General features: G+C 38.1%; 3 protein-coding genes across 10 annotated transcripts in view; 1 reads left to right on the forward strand and 2 right to left on the reverse strand.

Annotated features, from left to right (window-relative positions):
* Positions 1-927, reverse strand: part of LOC139823055 (facilitated trehalose transporter Tret1) — a 27,748-nt gene extending 26,821 nt beyond the window's left edge. The window contains exon 1 of one of the 2 annotated variants that reach the window (XM_071795331.1): positions 703-927. The gene's annotated coding sequence lies outside the window, so the exon portion shown is untranslated. The remainder of the gene's footprint in view (positions 1-702) is intronic. The other variant, XM_071795333.1, reaches the window with a different exon arrangement.
* Ninab (neither inactivation nor afterpotential B) overlaps positions 1-10,587 on the forward strand; it is a 22,453-nt gene extending 11,866 nt beyond the window's left edge. The window contains exons 1-11 of one of the 4 annotated variants that reach the window (XM_071795328.1): positions 5,500-5,855; positions 6,497-7,103; positions 7,206-7,450; positions 7,524-7,670; positions 7,959-8,103; positions 8,233-8,383; positions 8,584-8,813; positions 8,900-9,082; positions 9,165-9,605; positions 9,759-9,857; positions 9,943-10,587. In XM_071795328.1, the coding sequence (XP_071651429.1) occupies positions 6,993-7,103; positions 7,206-7,450; positions 7,524-7,670; positions 7,959-8,103; positions 8,233-8,383; positions 8,584-8,813; positions 8,900-9,082; positions 9,165-9,605; positions 9,759-9,857; positions 9,943-10,113 (1,923 nt within the window). In that variant the 5' untranslated portion in view covers positions 5,500-5,855; positions 6,497-6,992 and the 3' untranslated portion in view covers positions 10,114-10,587. Of the gene's footprint in view, positions 1-2,013; positions 2,464-5,499; positions 5,856-6,496; positions 7,104-7,205; positions 7,451-7,523; positions 7,671-7,958; positions 8,104-8,232; positions 8,384-8,583; positions 8,814-8,899; positions 9,083-9,164; positions 9,606-9,758; positions 9,858-9,942 lie in introns of those variants that run through there. The other 3 variants (XM_071795329.1, XM_071795327.1, XM_071795330.1) reach the window with 3 other exon arrangements.
* The window catches only part of Clc-a (chloride channel protein 2), a 32,722-nt gene continuing 24,563 nt past the window's right edge, over positions 10,563-18,721 (reverse strand). For all 4 annotated transcript variants that reach the window (XM_071795318.1, XM_071795319.1, XM_071795316.1 and 1 more), the window contains 12 exons: positions 16,809-17,094; positions 16,221-16,432; positions 15,508-16,028; positions 15,170-15,404; positions 14,910-15,072; positions 14,338-14,568; positions 13,922-14,145; positions 13,669-13,851; positions 13,403-13,545; positions 12,924-13,086; positions 12,632-12,859; positions 10,563-12,491 (listed from right to left, as the gene is read on the reverse strand). In XM_071795318.1, coding sequence (XP_071651419.1) covers positions 12,309-12,491; positions 12,632-12,859; positions 12,924-13,086; positions 13,403-13,545; positions 13,669-13,851; positions 13,922-14,145; positions 14,338-14,568; positions 14,910-15,072; positions 15,170-15,404; positions 15,508-16,028; positions 16,221-16,432; positions 16,809-17,094 — 2,772 coding nt within the window. In that variant the 3' untranslated portion in view covers positions 10,563-12,308. The remainder of the gene's footprint in view (positions 12,492-12,631; positions 12,860-12,923; positions 13,087-13,402; positions 13,546-13,668; positions 13,852-13,921; positions 14,146-14,337; positions 14,569-14,909; positions 15,073-15,169; positions 15,405-15,507; positions 16,029-16,220; positions 16,433-16,808; positions 17,095-18,721) is intronic.

Consider the following 18,721-nt stretch of genomic DNA (forward strand, 5'->3'; position numbering starts at 1 on the left):
GCGAGTAAACGAGCGCGAACAAGCACGCATATAGCAATTTGCAAAACGTTTGTTGGCGCTTATTCGCGCTCGTTCGCTTGATCTAGATGTCCGGCTTCACGTGTCGCTCGTGGCGTACTTGCACGCGTGAAATCGAATACCTAACGTATATTGCTTGGACTCGTAAGTCTCTCGCGTAGTTTTGGCACAAGGAGACTAAACTAAAGGAGAAACCAATATAACGCTCGGTATACGTTCTTTCTCTTCGAACATCGATTATCTCTTCGAGGTTTCCGATCGTCGCCGTCGACGCGCGTTACATCGACGTTCTTTATTCAATATTTTTATCATACCAGATTTTTTATCAGATTTTACTGTCAAGGGGTGTCAAACAATCGGAAATAATAGACATTTTTTGAGTTGTCTTCAGTTGTATTTTTCCGATTCAAAGAAATTGTCACGCTATTGCTAAATTTTTATTGTACTATTTGTAGAAATGCTAAAAAAAATCGTAAACATTAATATCTCTAATTGTCGATGTTACCAAAAAGAATGAATATTAGAATAAGAATTCGTACTAATCAATTCCAAATTACAGTAATTACAGTAATCGTAAATATTACTATCTCCAATTGTCGATGTACCAAAAAGAATGAATATAATAAAGAATTAGTACTGATCAATTCCAAACAGTAATTACAGCAATTAATTACTTCCACTTACCATTAAACATAAATGACCCATATTCAAAGTTTTATTTGTGCAAGCACAACGTCAAGGCTGTCGTCTCTCTTATCGCGATTCCGTGAGTCGGCACGCGTACGGCATTGTTATTATGTTTTATTTTGCACTGCAAAAGTAATCAGGCTGATTAAGCAATGTTCGAGCAAAGGCTCGATCCGGTCGTTGAACGATAGCGATTTTAAGTATTTTAACCGTCGAATTCATCGATTTTAACCACCGAATGTCGCGCGCGCTCGCACGAATGACAATGGTTACTCAATAAACGTCAAAAGTGCCACGTATACGTTGCAATGATTTTGGCCTGCATGAATGGATATATATAATTATTATCGAAATCTCCCACGCTTTACGCTCCGAGACTTTCATTGATAATAAACTCTTCGACAAACATGCGGTTCTATATTTATTTTTATTTATCTTATCTCTATTTGTCTAAGTTTTCAGCACATTTCCACGTATCAAATTTATAACATATTATCTACTATTATATATTCATTAATTTAATATATACAATACATATATTTCTATATATTAAATTTTCATTTATCTAGATTATCAGGAATGATTCCAAAGAAATAAACCAAAAACAGTTTTATGCCCTATTTGTTTTTTTATTCTTTTGTTGCTCGATTTATTCTCGCCTCCAAACGAAGAATCAGTTATGGATTTCTCAACCTTTGATTATATTTATTTAATCATTGTTTATTGTTTTAAAACTCGACTTCAAAAATATGTTTTCGATTGTTACTTTTATTATGTCACTACGCTTAATTTTATAATGCTTTCAAACGCGATGTAACTTCTTGCTGATCCACTATAATTTGCGTATTTTACATAACATTTTTATATTGTTTATTATAATATTTCATTAATATTTTAAACTATTTTTGATTGTTAATTTAGTGTTTCATTGACCTGATCTCTGTTCCTCATCTTTTATTTTCTTCACTGCATTGTCTATGTACTCTATGTGGCTTTAACTTTTTTATTGTATTCATTTTTTAATTAATAGCTGAAAATTTTAATGAATAAAAATTTAGTGTAGATCAAAATGTTCCACGGTATTTATATTTAGTATTTAATAAATTATTTAATTTTAATTTAACATACATGGCTCATTTATTGGCCCTTGACCTTTCCACATTGTTTTAATACACACGAGCCCGATTCTTTTATTTCATTTTATCGGGAATGTTTGTTGCAAAACCCTTTCTCGGTAAAAGAGATCATGTCTCTTCCATTTCGATACTCTTGTATTTTTTAGTACTTTTCTTTTCTCTTTCGTTTTAGCGTTCAAGAAAGGAAGGAGAGGAAAATCGAAACTCTGAAAGAGAAAACAGAAAATAGAAAAGAGGAAGAAGGAAAGAGGAAAGAGGAAAGAGGAAAGAGAAAAAGTTCTGCGCAACGGCGAATGCGATAAGCCAGACGAATGACTTATATAAGAGAGCCGATCAAAGGCTTTGATCAACTGGTGTCGCTCGTTAGATCGGATTAAAACAACATCCAAAGCGTAACTCGCTTTAAGGTCAGCAGAACTGTGCAACGGCGACATAGCAATATCGCCAATAATTTTGGAATTTGGTCAACTTTTCAATGCGAATTCGACCAAGAGCGGTGTCGTCGTCAGTATTCGTCCTTCTTGTGCGTCACACGTTTCCTACCAAGATGTTCAAGGCTTGCTTCACAATGAAAAATACCAAGCCGCTACCTATGTTGTACGATATTAAAGATCTGTTCCCGGTAAGTATAAAAACGAGGGGAGAAAAGAATAAAGAGAAAAGGACCAGTCGTGATGTTAGCCCTATGTATAAAAAACCCGTTAGGTCTACATCTGTTTGTATAAAATTTGTAAAAATACATTTACATTGTAAAAGGACATTTTACACATTTGTTGAATGTAAAATGTTGTGGAAAAATGTATGTAAATGTCTGTTAAGTCCCTTTGATTAAATTATGTTTTTCCTTTTTTATCAAATTATGTAAAAATAATCTTTGAGACAATTGACGTGGGCCTTATAGCGAGATCAAACAACAATGATCTTTGAAATTCATGATATATAAAATTCAAAGATCTATATTATATCTATTTTTTAAGTTACATCCCAAAAGTTGTTGATGTCTAAAGAGATATAGGTCTTGAATCTATTCAGGTATATTTTCTGCGTTTGAAAAGTGCAGAAAATAATGGAGAAGCGTATAGAACGTGAGACGTGAGTAAATCAATCGTCTTCGCTGAATCAATAACTAATGAGCTTCATTGATGAATAATGATTCGGCTGATTAATTATTATCCGAGTAAAAACACTATATGTTGACGCACTATGTTGAAATGGGCGTATGCGTGGTTTAAATATGTCATGTTAGAGTGACTAAATTGCGCTAATTTATTTGATTAATTCTATTAATTATAATTTAATATCATTAATAACAATAATTTAGTTGTGAAACATCGAACGGAAAAAAAATTCGATAAGAAACACAGTTTGAAATAAATTAAAAAAGAGATTATCTCATGTTCGTCGCACAATAATTATTGCGCTAAAAAAAATAAATTGCGTTCTTTCAAAATTATCCAGTCTTGATGTATACTTTGCCTGATATAACTTAATTATAACTGTTAATAGAAGGAAAGAGCATATTTGGTCAAATATTATGTTATAAAATTTCGTAAATCTTTAGGTTAATTAACCCATCTCCAATGATTTTGACCTTGACATATGCTGTCATAAGCTTATCATCCTGAGTAATATACAAAAGGTTTTTGCTGTCGCTCGTTGTTCATTAAAAAATTATTAAATAAAATTTGCATCCAAAAAGTGAGATCCATCGGCATCAGGATCTTAACTCGGATGTGAAACGAGGTCTGTAATTGTACGAGTTAAAGGTTAAAGTTGAAGTGCGGGTCAGTTAATTTAAAGATTTATCAAATTTTAATTGCATTTTTTCGAAATTATCTAGTCTTGATATAACTTTGCCTGATATAATTTAATTGAATTGTAGTAATGCAAACTGTAATTAAGCTGAATGACGAAAGAAGCATGTGTGCCTTTGGTATTATCATGTTAAAGTATATTTAGTCAGATCCTATCTATCTTATAAAATTTAAACTTAATTTATCATATCACAAAAGAAAAAATCGAGATAAGCAGCAATTGCGAATTGTGAATTGTGGTGTCCTCTGCAGATTATCTTTCGACACGATCTGCAGTAACATGTGTAGTCGATAAACTAGAAAATTTATTCACATCTATTTTTCCGTTTATTTTACCGTATTTTAATAAGAAGTTAATAATTCAATATCTATATTATAAGTAACGAGATGTAACGCAAAAATGAAGACAAAAACAAAACGGGTTCCTTTAATTTTGACCTTTTAATTGTTTTATCGAAAATAAATATTGTAGTGCAGTTTGCAAAGTCTTGGCACGTAGGTATACCTACGTACATCTACTGCGTTCTCTTATGTAATTGTTGAAAAAACTTGCCAATTTTTTAAATTGGTCCACGTATGAGTATCAAATACGATATAAAAAGTAATTCAATTTAATTTGACGTATTACTTTCTTTCTTTACGAATAGATTCTTGATCTTTTGGCTAAATTTAATCGATATTATTGCAAAATAGTCCCGTATGTAGACAGCAAAGGAATATGTATATTTTTTCTCCTTTTATCATTATACATGTATATACATAGAGGAAAGTACCCGATTATGAGATACCATATCTATTTTGTGTGACTGCCGGAAGTCTATGGGCAGAATTGAAAAATATAGTAGGTCATTTTGAAGGGAATTTAATAAGCTTTAAGATGCTGAAATGTAAAATTTAATTTAAATATTAATTTTGCTGAAAATTAGAAAAATGTGAAAAATGAGCTTTCGGCAAAATCGCAAAAGTGTGCTCCTAATATGAGAGACCCCGGGAAATCGCTAATAAAGTGCAAAATACATCAGTATTACTATTAAAAACCTTTATTTAATGTTTCTCAAATACACATGTGATGCAGAAGCATATTTGCAACAATCGTAAACCCACTTATACTCAATATTGTACCTAATCTCCCCCCTCCAGCCTTCCCTCTCAAATCAAGGTCAGCACAGTCTTATAAATTTGTATAAACCTTCCCTTAACGTTAATATAATATTTTCTCTTCTTTTATTACTATACAATAACTTTCATACTCCAGCAACCCAGGAGTACCCTGAGTATCTCATGTTACGAGTACCACGCTTTGCGGTTTCACGATCACCAAATCTAATCTCTACAATTGAGCAACTCAACATATTCCGTATTTTCCTATTAATACGACCTTACTCTATCGCTGCATGCAGAACTTATTGCCAAATATTTATTAATTATATAATAAACAAGGTTTAAAGACTCATATCCATGACACTTGACAACATCCAATTTCACAATTTCTTTCTCTGCAACGACTACACGCACGATCAAACAATGAATTTTTCACTAAATAGGTTTTACCCCAAAGGCAATAAGTTCATGGTGGAACCAACAGATAGGGCCTATTAGTTTAGCAGAAACCTCGCTGTCGCATATTAGGAGCCTATCTCATAATAGGGGACTTTCCTCTATATATATATATATATATATAACACTAACATATATATTATAATAATACATAAGGCGCCCCAGGTTTTTCCGTACAAACTTTAGTAGTATGTTCTATAAACAAAAATAAGAAAAATATATATATTATATAATATATCTATATAATAATAATAATAATAATAATAATAATAATACGTTAAAGCATATAATCTGCAACGCGATTTTTCCCTCGAAATCTGTTTGTCTTTTGAGTGCTTCTTTCAATCCAATGCGGAAAGTGGATCACGTGTTCGATCTCCATTCACGTGTCGCGGTTTTCCACGCGAATGCAATAAGCCAGACAAATGACGCATATAAGAGAGCCGATCAAAGGCTTCGATCAACTAGTGTCGCTTGTTAAATCGGATTAAAACAACGTCCCAAGCGTAACGTCGCTTTAAGGTCAGCAGAACTGCGCATCGCGACGCCACTCGTAGTCAGAACTTGTGCCGCGAACGATGGATTTCACCCACGTAAGAGTGCACCAGATACTCTCGTCGATTCGTGATGATAACGATTAATTGTAAGTCTTTCTTTTCTCTCAACTGGAGAAATTTCAAGTTGCAACGGTTCGTTCAGCATTTGACTACAGAATTTCTACCCCTACCAACGTCATGCTTGCTGAAACTAGAGAGCTTCCACTCAAGATAAGATTCGATTATTTTGTTCCGAACTTCAGTCAGTCGCAGGCTCTTCTATTTCTGAAAAATTCATTGCTCCCTGAAAACTACTCCTACCTTTAAACAGTTCACAACAGCACAGCTTAGGCATATATACGTTCCATTATTATGAATAATATAGGATCTCTCTCCTACCGATTTACTGCTTCTTCAGTCACGAATCTCAAACGTTTACTCCTGATTTAATTATGTCACCTTCAGTCGCTTCCCGACTAAATTAAGCTATTCTATTTTTAAATTTCTATTCTCAAAATTCACAGATTATGTTATCACGGTTTATATATATATGCAAGAATGACAACGAGGCCCCTGTTGGTAGCGCCCTTTACTCGCCAAAGCTCTAGCTTAAGTTCAAATATAAATTATTTAGCAGAACGTCCATTTTCTCTGCTGAGGCATGGATTCTCTATCAAACTATACTCCTAATAATCGATCTAAAGATAAGAGGCTCACGTAACAAAGTAGAATTTGAACATTGCTCAAGGATCTTTGCTCCTGGCCGTATCGACTCCAGCTTTTGATTCGGAAGCTTCTTTCATTACATATAGAAAGAAGAAGAAGACGATCTTGAGACTATTTGTCTCGAAATTGGCGATCGAGGATAACATCATCGTGAATAACGAAGAGAAGAAGAAAGAAGAGGACGCGTGATATATTAAAACCTGAAACATTGTGTTAAAATTATAATCTGACGTGGTTATAAATTTTTATTACGCATCAGTGATCGCTTTTCGCATTGGATACTAAATCGGTAGTGAAGTATACAAGATTGTTGGACGAATCTGAAAGTTTCTGAACAATAAGATATGTCGTTCTAAAAAGTTCTAAAAAAGTGAACGAGTTTCATGTAATGTGTAAATGTAAATAAAATAAAAATTAAAAGAAATATCGCGCAATTTGAAGCTCGCTCTAATTACACACATTAAATATAATTAAATTCACCCTTCACGAATAAAAAAAAAAATAATAATAATTACAACATGGAATGTGTAAATCTCGTAACATCGTCCAATGAGTCGTTGTCCCACACATCAAACGTGCTAAATAATTTCGAGCACGCAAAATGTGGAAAGTTGAAATCAAAATTTCATGTAAGTCTCCTCATATGATTCTTCGCTCGAAAATATCGCAGATAACAGCGAATATAAAAAGTAACTTACTCAAAGTCAATTTGCATTAATATCATTTTACAGCATGATGATATAAATGAAAATGAGACATCACCTGATGCGGAAGGGAATTATTACGCCAACTGCGACACCTCGGTGTGGATGAGAAGCTGCGAGAAGGAAGTGATCGAGCCTCTACGATCGACCGAGATCATCGGCGCCATCCCCAAATGGCTGAAGGGCACCCTGCTGCGAAACGGCCCGGGCAATCTAAAAGTGGGCAATTACTGCTATCAGCATCTCTTCGACAGCTCTGCCTTGCTACACAGGTATATTTTTTACGCTACATCAAATAAAAAGTTGACAATTAAATCTTTCTATTGACACAAATAAATTGTGCAGATTCGGTATCGCGGACGGTGAGGTCACCTATCAGCGGCGATTCGTCCAAACTGAGGTGTACAAGAGAAACATGGCAGCTCAGAGGATAGTCTTCAACGAGTTCGGTACGAACGCGACGCCGGATCCCTGTCAGACTATATTCCACAGGTAAGTATATATAAGAGTAAAAGAGAGAATGCGACGCGAATAGAAGTAATCTTGATTAAAACATGAAGGACCCCGCATGATTTATTTTATATAAAAAAAAGTTTTCGGTCAATTTGCTTGAATTTGCAATATATTGTATTCCTGTGTCTCTTCACAAATCGTGAAATAGTGAAAATCCGCGAAAACTGCGAAAAATCATACGTTGTCGTCAAAGTTTTTTAGTTCTGCATGGAAACATTCCGATTTTTTGCAAGTTCTCTATAAAATTATTTTTCAATGATTTTTCAGAGTGGCCACAGTGTTTAATCCGAACAAAACACTATCCGACAATTCCATGATTTCGGTGTACCCGTTCGGTGACGAATATTACACGTTCACGGAAGCGCCGGTGATGCACAGGATCGATCCGAAGAATTTAGAGACGATAAACAGGGTAAATGTTCTTGTCACATATCTTTTGCTTTAAACTTAAATGATCAACTTCAGCTTCTAGTATCAGCTTTAATTTTTAATATCAGTTTGCGGCATTCATAATAAATTCTAATAGCAAAAACTATTTTAGGTAAATGTGTCCGAGCACGTTAACATCGTAAATCACACCTCACATCCTCACGTTATGACCGACGGTACGGTTTATAATGTAGGACTAAGCGTAACGCCGACGGGGCCTCGATACAACGTCGTACGCTTCTCTCCTAGTAGCGCGACTGCTGGTAAGACATTCTTTTTTGTAATATAATATAAAGAGAAATTTTTGAAAGAAGAAACTGGGATGTTTACTGCATTAATGGCCAAGAAATTAATTTTAGATATTGAAATACTTAAATTATAATTTTAAGTAGTAAAATTTATGTTTATAATATTTTAAATTAAATAATTAAGTCTTTGGTAAAGTCGAGTGTGATTATCTCAGATAATTCTAGAAAAGAAAAGGAACGCTCCATGTTCGATCAAGCGACGATCGTGACCAGTGTGCCGAGCAGGTGGATGCTGAATCCATCATACATGCACACCTTCGGCATCACCGAGAATTTCTTCATCATTGTGGAACAACCACTGTCGATCTCTTTTGTCAAGATGACGATGAGCCACTTCAAACAAGAACCAATGATCAATTCCTTTAAGTGGCACGATAACGAAAGCGTACGTATTTATTGGAAGAATTAAATCGTTAAGCAAGTTAAATCGTTATTACCAAATTAAGGCTGATGTTCCCGTTACTATTATAGACTCTCATCCACGTGATCTCGAGGGAGACGGGCCAACTGGTGAAGACGTTCGTCGCGGAAACGTTTTTCTACCTACACATTATCAATCAGTTCGAGACTCACGACAAGGAGTACGTCGTTCTAGACGTGTGCTGTTATCGTAACCCGAAGATGTTAGAGTACATGTACATCGACGCGATGAAAGTAAGATATTCGTGAGATCGAGACGCGCAGCGAGAGTGCAATGCGATGCCTTTATTCTTAACGGATATTTATGTTAACGCAGAGTATGCATGGAAACCCCGATTTCTCGAAGCTGTTCCGCGCCAGACCGCTTCGTTTCGTACTTCCGATGAAGAAACCGAGCTCAGACACGCTACCGGAACACAATCTCATCGCGACTAAAACGGTGTATCAGAGCATGGAGGTGTCACAGAGTGTCAACGGCGAGTCTGTCGATCGTAGGCCGAGCTATGACATCAACAGTAATGCGGACGAAATTGCGTACGACAGCAGAGCTAAGTACTGGCAAAAAAAGCATAAAAACGCTCTGTTGAGGAAACCGACCGCTCACCGACTTCACGACGGCAGGATTTTCGTGAAGCCAGAGCTTCTCTGCGATGTCGGTTGCGAGACTCCGCGGATAAACACGGATTTACATCTCGGCAAAGAGTATCGGTACTTCTACGCGATCTCCTGCGATATGGACCTGGAAAATCCTGGAACGGTAAGTGCATTCCACGAGCTTCTAAAGTAAAGTATATACCGCGCGTATTCGATTAAAGAGCTGCGAGTCTGTGCCCTTGTTACATAATTTAGTGCGACGAGATGTCTCAAAGACATTTCACTCTGTAAAAATAAAATAAAATTTTATTCGCAGCTTATCAAAGTCGACACCGTCCGAAAAACCAAGAAATTATGGCAGGAAAATGGTATTTACCCAAGCGAACCAATTTTCGTGCCGAATCCCAATGGAAAGGTATCAACTGAATATGCCGCGAGTATTTGCTCGGAAAAATAAGAGAGGAGCCAACTTACTTTTCTTTTGCTCTTTTTCTGTTTAGAACGAGGACGACGGGGTGGTTGTGAGCTCGCTCGTCTGGGCGGAGAAGGAGACTCAAGTCGGTTTGTTGATCTTGGACGCTGTAACATTTACGGAAATCGCGAGGGCTACCTTCAACACACCGGGACCAGTGCCTAAATGTCTGCACGGTTGGTTCAGTCTGGACAAGTAACCGAATGCGAAAGAGACTGTCAATCAAACAGTATATCATTAAATTAAGCGAAAGAAAGACTCATTTGAGCTCTTTCGAGGATTTAAAGTATTAAGGACTTAAAGTTTAAATTCATCATAACGTTATAAAAGGCGTTACGATGCAGAAAATTATTTTTATCGCGAAGAAATTTTTCCTTTCCTGCTCCTCCCATCTCTTTTAAAATAAATTAAACATAAACATAAATATAAATTAAGTATAAATATAAATATAAGTATAAATATACTGCGTGATTATATATACATCTTCATCTATCAACTCTTCAATCTACCGGTTACCGAGCCAATAGCGAATCTTGAATCACATTTTCACTATCTTGATGGATCGAAAACAGTCTTTCATTAATTTTCTCCATTTTCTTCATATTCTCTTTGTGATTGCGCTGATAATTATATTGTCAAACACACGAATGTAATAAATTATTTAATGTCTTTCCATGATGCACAATTATTTACAATCGGCGGACAGCATCATCTTATACGATGCAATAATACGCGGCGTAATAAATGTATGTACAATCTAACGAGATGAGAATCTAGTTGAATGGAATGTAAAATGTAAAATATCTTAAATATCGTTAAAAATTTTCGCGGTCCTTCGAGTGGCGATATATGAAAATGACGTTAAAGCCATTCTCTGGACTGTAGCAATAACAATTAATACAAAGTTTGGTGTAGACAACATCGTCTCAATTGCACTATGAGAAACTATCGGAATAGTAACTGTGATATACATAATCTTATGCCTGTAACATCCTAATTAACCTAGTAGTAAATTAGAAGAAAATACTCTTCATTCTGATACATCCGAAATGCGACTTTCGTTAAAATATAATTCTCGCGATAGGTCAACGGGATTTTTAATGACACAAGCGAAAGCCGCACTCGATTTTCAAGTCAAATAATTTCTAAACGTATTCTATATATGGAAATAAACGCAAACTAGAATTGTTCTTAGAAGAAATCCAATGTGCAACCGAAGCATCTTTCTCGCCCCGCTTCTAAATTAAGTATCGTATAGAGAATGGAAGAGAATTGCTAAGTTCAATCTACAACGCGGTGATTTTCTCGCGTACTTGATTTGACAATAATTAACAATTATATTAATAAATAATAGTCTGGCACAACCATGGTCAGATACTTACTAGCTAGAGGAGCGTCGACGTAGGAGTCACGAATGATCTCGTACGTGGAATTATCATTAGGTCGAATTGTGCACGCGTTTCATCACACGAGGGAAGCGCAGCGTCGGCGTCGGCGTCGCCGTCGCCGTTGCTGCTTTTGGCACTACAAATCACTTTCGCTCCGTCGAGAGACCCGTTCAGCCGTTTAAAAAACTTACTTTGTCGCTTGTGACAGTAACGATATTATAGACTCGCGATTCATAGCGTATTTCGTAAGCGCGTACTCTCGGCTCGACCAAGATTCACAGTCTGGTTCCGGTCCAGACCTCGCGCGCATTCTCGTGCATCATGCAAACGTGTAAAAGCACGCGCATTATCCTAATTAAAATATACAACGGGAAAACATACGTTCTCTCCTCGATGTTTCTCGATAAAACGATTTCCACGTAAAACATCCGTCGAGACACGAATCTCAATGTACGAATCCATCTATCTATCTATCCGGTAAAAATAATCTTCGCGCACGAACGCGACCGACGGTCGTGTCACTTAATATCGTACGACATTATATGTTAAAAAAGAACAGGAAATTCCGAAACGGAGCTGCATCGCTTAATACTATCTCGCGCACTCGTGTCTTTCCTCGAGACTTTCGTTATTAGTGTTATTACGCTCACCTTAGGCTTAAGTACGAGAGAAGTGTTTGAGAGAGTGTCGTTACGCGTTAAACTAGATCTACACATCTATCGTACCGCTTCAAATTGAGTCAACTCATACGATGAGCTGTTACGACGAGCGTTACGATCGCTTACGATGAACTTTACACGATAGACGTAGTTCGGGCTTTACTCGCGCATAACGGCTAACGCATAGTCGCTTTCGAATCGCGCGAATGACCAGGAAGGGAAAGAAGGAGGAAAGGAAAATATTAGATAAAACACGGCTCTCTCGCATTATTCGGGCCGCGTCACGCGACAACGGCAACGCGGCTATCACAATATAAGCTTTCGCTCGTCTCGACACGGCATAGCCTTCAGATTTTGTCCGTTTTCTCGCAGTCCACCTCGCAGGAACCTATAGAATTTATCGCGTTGATGTTCTTGTTGCTCTCTATGTCCGTCTCGCTTCTCGCCAGGCTCGAGATCGACTCGGCGATGTGCGACTCGAGATGCATTGGCAGGATACCGGCGTTCGCATCCTCGATAGCTTTCCTCAACTGCAAAATAAAATCCATTTGAAATTTTATGAATTAAGTGACCTTTTATAATTTTTATTCCCAGTCAAGGCATATATCTGTCTGTCAATTTTCAATTGGGCGATCTTGACTGGAGAACATTGTATCATCGTGCACCGTACCTCCTTCAGCGCGACAACTCCGACCAACCTGCCGATGGCCGTTACGTAAGCGTGATTCACGCCGACCATGCTGAAGAGACTGTGAACCTTCAGCAGGGACGTTCTTTCGACCAGCTGAAAAGGAGCCGGGTCGATGTGGCACCTCGAAAAATCTACCTCGAGTGCCATCTCGCTCTCTTCCCACCGTTTTTGATCTTCGGCCGACATGTCTATCACTCTCTCTCGAGGCTGATTAACACGTACAAACGTTATTGATATATTGCATTTAGAGGAAACGACGATGTTTGCTCACCAATTGTACTTTCTTCGATGTCGCCGGACTCGGGGCCAGCATGGGCGTGTGGGACTGCACATTGATGGCATCCTGACTCTCCCTGGTACCCAACTCCGGATCGGGATCCACGTCTTGCAACGTAGCGGATTTGCGAAAGATTGCCTCGAACGCCAAACGAATTCTGCAACGAGCACTTTTACATTAATAATTATTTTCCATTTTAATGTTTTAAATTTGATTGTATATCGTATATCTGGAGAGCGTATTTCTTGTTTTCATTATTTTCCATGTTCTATTTTATATTATTTAATAATTTCACTAATACACTTATTAAAAATACGTTTTAAAACGCTTGAAAAAAAATAAAAACAAAAGGGTTTAGTGATATATATGTTTTCTTGTAAAACATATTGAGATAAAATAGATAAATGTATACCGTATATATTTTTCTATGTAAAAAAAACTGTTATACTATAGAGAGAATAAACCCGACTCGCCTGCTTTCCGCGCCTGTAACTGTCGTATAGGGTGTCACCGCCGGGCTAACTAACGGGCTGAATCCCTTAAGAGTGAAAGAATTGGTCTTCTTCAAAATCGACTTCTTCGGTTGCGATCCGAACACCGGTGAATGGTACGTGTGCTGAAACATAAGAAGAATAATACGTTAATCTACATCGCGGTGAGTGATGTGCAGTGATGTGCGAGTCGAGCAACGAAGAAGAACAACCACGATTGACGTCAAAGTCAATCCGCATGAACTCACATGATCATTGCCATTGTTTGGCGACATCGTTAGATCATTAACACTCTGCCGCTGCATCTTGAGAATGTCTGGTGCCGGGATAACCTCGAATCTCGAAGGCCTCCTCGTCCTCTCCTGTTCTCGCAGCTGTCGTTCTATTTCTTCGCGCGCTCTCTCCGCCTCCTTGTGCCATTTTTGCGCGACCTGGAACGTCGACGATAATTTACAGAAGTGAAGAATAAAATCGTCTAAGGTGTTGAAAATCTCATTTCACCTGTAACCTTCTCTCGCGACCGATATGCTTCTCGATAAGTTTGATTAACGCCAATCTCTGGATCGATCCAAGCAGAATCATGGAGTCCGGATTATCCACCAGCGGAAATCCACGTAGCTTGCGATTCTCCTTCAGTATTTCTTTCAGCTTTTGATAGCTGATGCCGTGCCATATGTACTTTACGTCGCGGACCATGAAATCCTCCACGTAAACATTGTACATTCCTACAGTAATTAGTTTCTTTTTATCACGTACCCTGTTTTCGATGTAAAATCCGCAACGTAGCCGCAAAATTACGACTGTATAATTACCTTCCCATTTATTCCGAACGAAATGCTTTGCGGAGCAACAATATAAGCGTACAATATTAATTCAATTAATTAAAGAGAAAATAAGTCGCGTTAAAGAAGATGTACCTGAACTCGATGGAAGCAGATCGGGCAAGTAAGGCAATTTCTTGATCAGGATGATGCTGTCGTATATACTAGGCTGCAGAAGCGCGGCGATGGCGTTGCTGATCAGCACCGCTATCATTATGGGCACGATGTGTGTGATCTGACCGGTCATCTCGAAAATGATGACACTGACGGATATCGTGTGCGTCACCGCACCGGAGAATGCGGCCGCGCCCACCGTGGCGTATCCACCTAAATGAGGCAATTTTACGACATGAGTCTAATTCTATCCTCAATTTTATCCGTCTCCTTAAACTCAACTAAAATTGCACAACATAAATATTAACCCAACGATTCCATAATTCATTTAGATGCTATTTTCATCATGGCCGACACATTTCAGAAACATGAGAAACATCTTTATCGATTATTCGCAATGAACTATATAATAAAATGACTTTATTTAAGCAAGTTTTCTTCATTTAACGCAATATAGTCTCATTTCAAGATTTTCACATTAAAACTAAAGATATTTTCAAATAAAAAATTCTCTTTTTCTATGTAGCCAGTTGTATGTATATTCAATTAAAGACCTGGTATTATTGGTGTAATTACTCCGCCATAACGCACGCCAGTGGGAAACCAGAGAGCCATAGCTTCACCGACTGCTCTACCCAGCGCAGCACCGATCTTGAATACGGGAATAAAAATTCCAGATGGTACCGGCACCGTCGAACTAATGATGGAAAAGATGAACTGAAACCAAAGCCCGTTTCCCTTGTTCTTATTGTGTAATTATATTTAAAAATAATCACGATCAAGCAATCGTGTAAAAAAGAAATCATCTTCTTACGGTAACTAAAACGAAACTAAGGAGTCCGCTGAAAACGTCGGTGTACGTCGTTGACCAGTGCTTCACGACACTCATCTCCTCGACGCTGAGATTCTCCTTCGTCCAAGTGAAGTTAGTGAAGAGACCGTGAACTTGATCGTGCGTGTTCAGATCGCCTGCCATGAATTGACCGAGCCCAAGGGGAAACGACACGGACGAGACTAGCAGGGACACGATGCCGGGATACAGAAAACGACTGAAATTAACAGCAGTCGTCTCTCGATCACAATCCCATGGAGAAGACATTTGCATTGCAATTATCAGAAAACAAATCTGATACATAATTTTGAGTGACTTACTTCTTCTGTAGAAAACTATTCATGCTCTTGTTCTTCCGCATGAAGATAACGTATTGCCTGTGCAGCCAGACGTAGAAGGCGCCCAACAACCCGCTGCCGACGCCGATCAGGGCGAAGACAAAGAGTTCCTGCGGATCGAAGGGGAACTCCATGGTGAAGCTGGTGGCGAACATCGCCGTGATGGTCTCCTCGCGCTGGAACCAAATCGCCAGCAGACGGAACATCGTGGCGCCGCAGACCGCGGTGAAGAAACCGCGCCAATAGTTCCTGACCGCGAAGTACACCGTGGTAACTTCGATGCTGAAAAGAACGCCGCCGATCGGAGCCGCGAAGCAGGAGGCGACGCCCACCGCGCAGGCTGCGGCCAGCATCTCGCAGTTCCTACTCTCGTTCTCGTAAATGCCCTGGAAGCTCGTGACCAATTTGGAAAGCAGCGTTGCGACGATGCTGGCGATGTGCACGAACGGACCTTCCTTGCCAAGCGGCAGCCCCGAGCCCAAGGTCGCCGTTAAGCCGATCACCTTTGACATATCACGATCTTTATTGCCCCTGTCTCTATTTCGTGAGATTACGACGCGTTTCTTTTAAGGTCCTTAAGGAAAGTTGTATAATCCAACTTTGATTCGCGCACGCACGCGCTCGATCTTAAAATTAATTTTCTCAAGCTTTAATTTAACGGGTGGATTAAGTTTCTCCGAGCGTGATTAGCTAACCTTGGCAACCAAGGTACGGAAGGTCAGATATTCCTTCAACGCCACGCCGCGTAGAATGGTCTTCATTTCCGGAATGCCGGAGCCTATACTTTGCGGTGCTACGATATGAACGAAGCCCGCGCTGAAGAGAATGAGGCACACCGGCAGAGACACCCAGGCCAGGTACTTGAAGGCCGGATGCGACGTAAGGTCCTGATAGAGCCATATCCTGGCTGGTGAAACGAGATCATCGTTAATGTGCCATATCAAAGACTTGGCGTTATCTTTTAATATTTTTGCAAAAATCTTTTTTAACTGGCTATCGACACACTAATCATTCGCAATTATCACAAATTAGAATTTTACAACCATAATTTGTAATTTGCCACACATCAGAGATTCGCAACTTTTTATCTTTCACGAGAATATATAAATAATAAAATAATGTTTTAATATTTTACAATATTTAACATATACTTTATATATAAATATTTTATAATTTTTTTATCAAAAAATTTGGTAAATATTCTCACTTAACAAATGTAAAAATTATTTGACATTTCGCACGCGAGGGTGTGAAATTTATTCCCGAAAGCAAAGTAGACTGACCGTTATTGCACATGGAAATGCCACGGTCCATGGCGTAACTGATGAGTGCCATAATGATGCCGAGGAGGGCAAGGAAAATCCAGTCCTCACCTAACCGGGCGCCGGTGTGTTTCCAGGCGAAAGCCAGCAGGGCCAGCAGCTTTCGACACAGAGGACCCCGCCTGGACTTCCGCAGATCCTCTGCTCTCGTTTTATCATACTTCCGCCTCGCTTTGTCATGATACTTGAGCTTGCGTGCCTCTTCCTTCGCGTACTCACCCAAGTCCTTCGTGTAGCGACCATACATCTGGAGGCAGCCGATTCCGCGTCATTTCGAACGCTTGGTTGCTAATTAATCGATTCACGCGCAGACGAGAGACAACAGACTTGCTCGTTCAAATTCTAGACCCACTTTTGGTCCATAATTCGTATTCATAGAATTAGATAGAGCTTTAATTGAGACTCAATTTGCCTTGACATTGTAAAATATAATTTTCGTCGCATTCGACATTTATAACATTTCCTGCGTATATTTATGTCAAATTCGGAGTTTAATTCAAATTTTCCCTTAGTTTTAGAGTTACTCTTAATGTTTTTGTGACAACGGCGATGTTTCAGAGCATGCGACAGTGTGATGTAATACGATTTTACCTAAAAGTCCTATTTGCTTATAAAGACGACGTATTTATATATTCTCGTTAAGAAATTTAAATTCTTCTTATGAAAGAACGATACAAGACAAGCGGGAACGCAAATATATATGTTAGCTGATTGCCAATGAACTTTTAATGTCTCTGAGGTCTCGAAAGAGTGAGCGATATTACTCGAGGAAAATTAATTTTAGATGTATTTAAGATATATACGTAATTATTTTTATGGAATTATAATAACATACCATTCAAAAATTTCATGCAGAAATTATATGATAAATTATGTATTATTGCTAAAAATTATAACTGCATTCAACATACAATAATTATCATCAGCCAAATTATATTAAAATAATTTCGCTGTAGTTTAATGTAGCGCATTCTGTTAATCAATCACATCGTATCTTTTCGTCCTACCACAAGATCTGATTATTAAGTATTCAATTCATACGGTTTGTCCGATATGGTTATCGGAAAAAGTCATGCTAGATAATTGCAATCTATTCTAGATAATTACAATCTTTTAGAAAAATAAAAGAAATGACTCAATATCGTTCGCATAATTCAATATTGTTCAATATAGTTTCGTCTCGACCGCCTCGAATATCGTGAAATTGACTTGTTGACCAAAGTTCGAGTGTGACTCGTGTTTTACACGTACCTATTATTAATCAGAGATCTAATAGAAACGTTCGGCTTCGATAAACTTGCCTCCAAAGATAAACGAAATTGTCGCCAATTGTTGTTTGCAATTAGAAATTGTCGATCAGTTTAAGTACTTTCTTACGGCGCTAATCGACGAGCAGAGAAATATTAGAGATGCGAAAGAGCGAAACTCCCCGCGTTTTATTGATGATTTAATGATATTAAAACGATCGTTTCTCTAAACTGAAAATCTGATATCATACGATGCGAAAACTATCTATCAAAACAAGCTTTTATCTAATCCAAAAACCGGTCACGTCTCGAGCGATTAATATTCGATAAAACAATAAAAAAAATTTGTTGGCAGACAGAAGATTGCTGCGATACGCTAGTCTAAGAAACGGCTGGTCCATTAGCTGTGTTCTCATATTCACTGCCAGTACTGAAAATCTATAGTTTACGTCACGTATACTATACATTTTCAGTAGTGACAGTGAATTTGAGAACAAAGAGAACACAGCCATTATAATTTTTCAAACGCCGTCGGATCCATTTATTTGTTAATTTAATATAAGCACGTATTACGCAAAAAGAAAAGAGTTAATGTCATGCACACTAAAAATATAATATGTCGTTGCA

Source organism: Temnothorax longispinosus, chromosome 12 (genome assembly GCF_030848805.1).
Source record: "Temnothorax longispinosus isolate EJ_2023e chromosome 12, Tlon_JGU_v1, whole genome shotgun sequence".
NCBI lineage: Eukaryota > Metazoa > Arthropoda > Insecta > Hymenoptera > Formicidae > Temnothorax > Temnothorax longispinosus.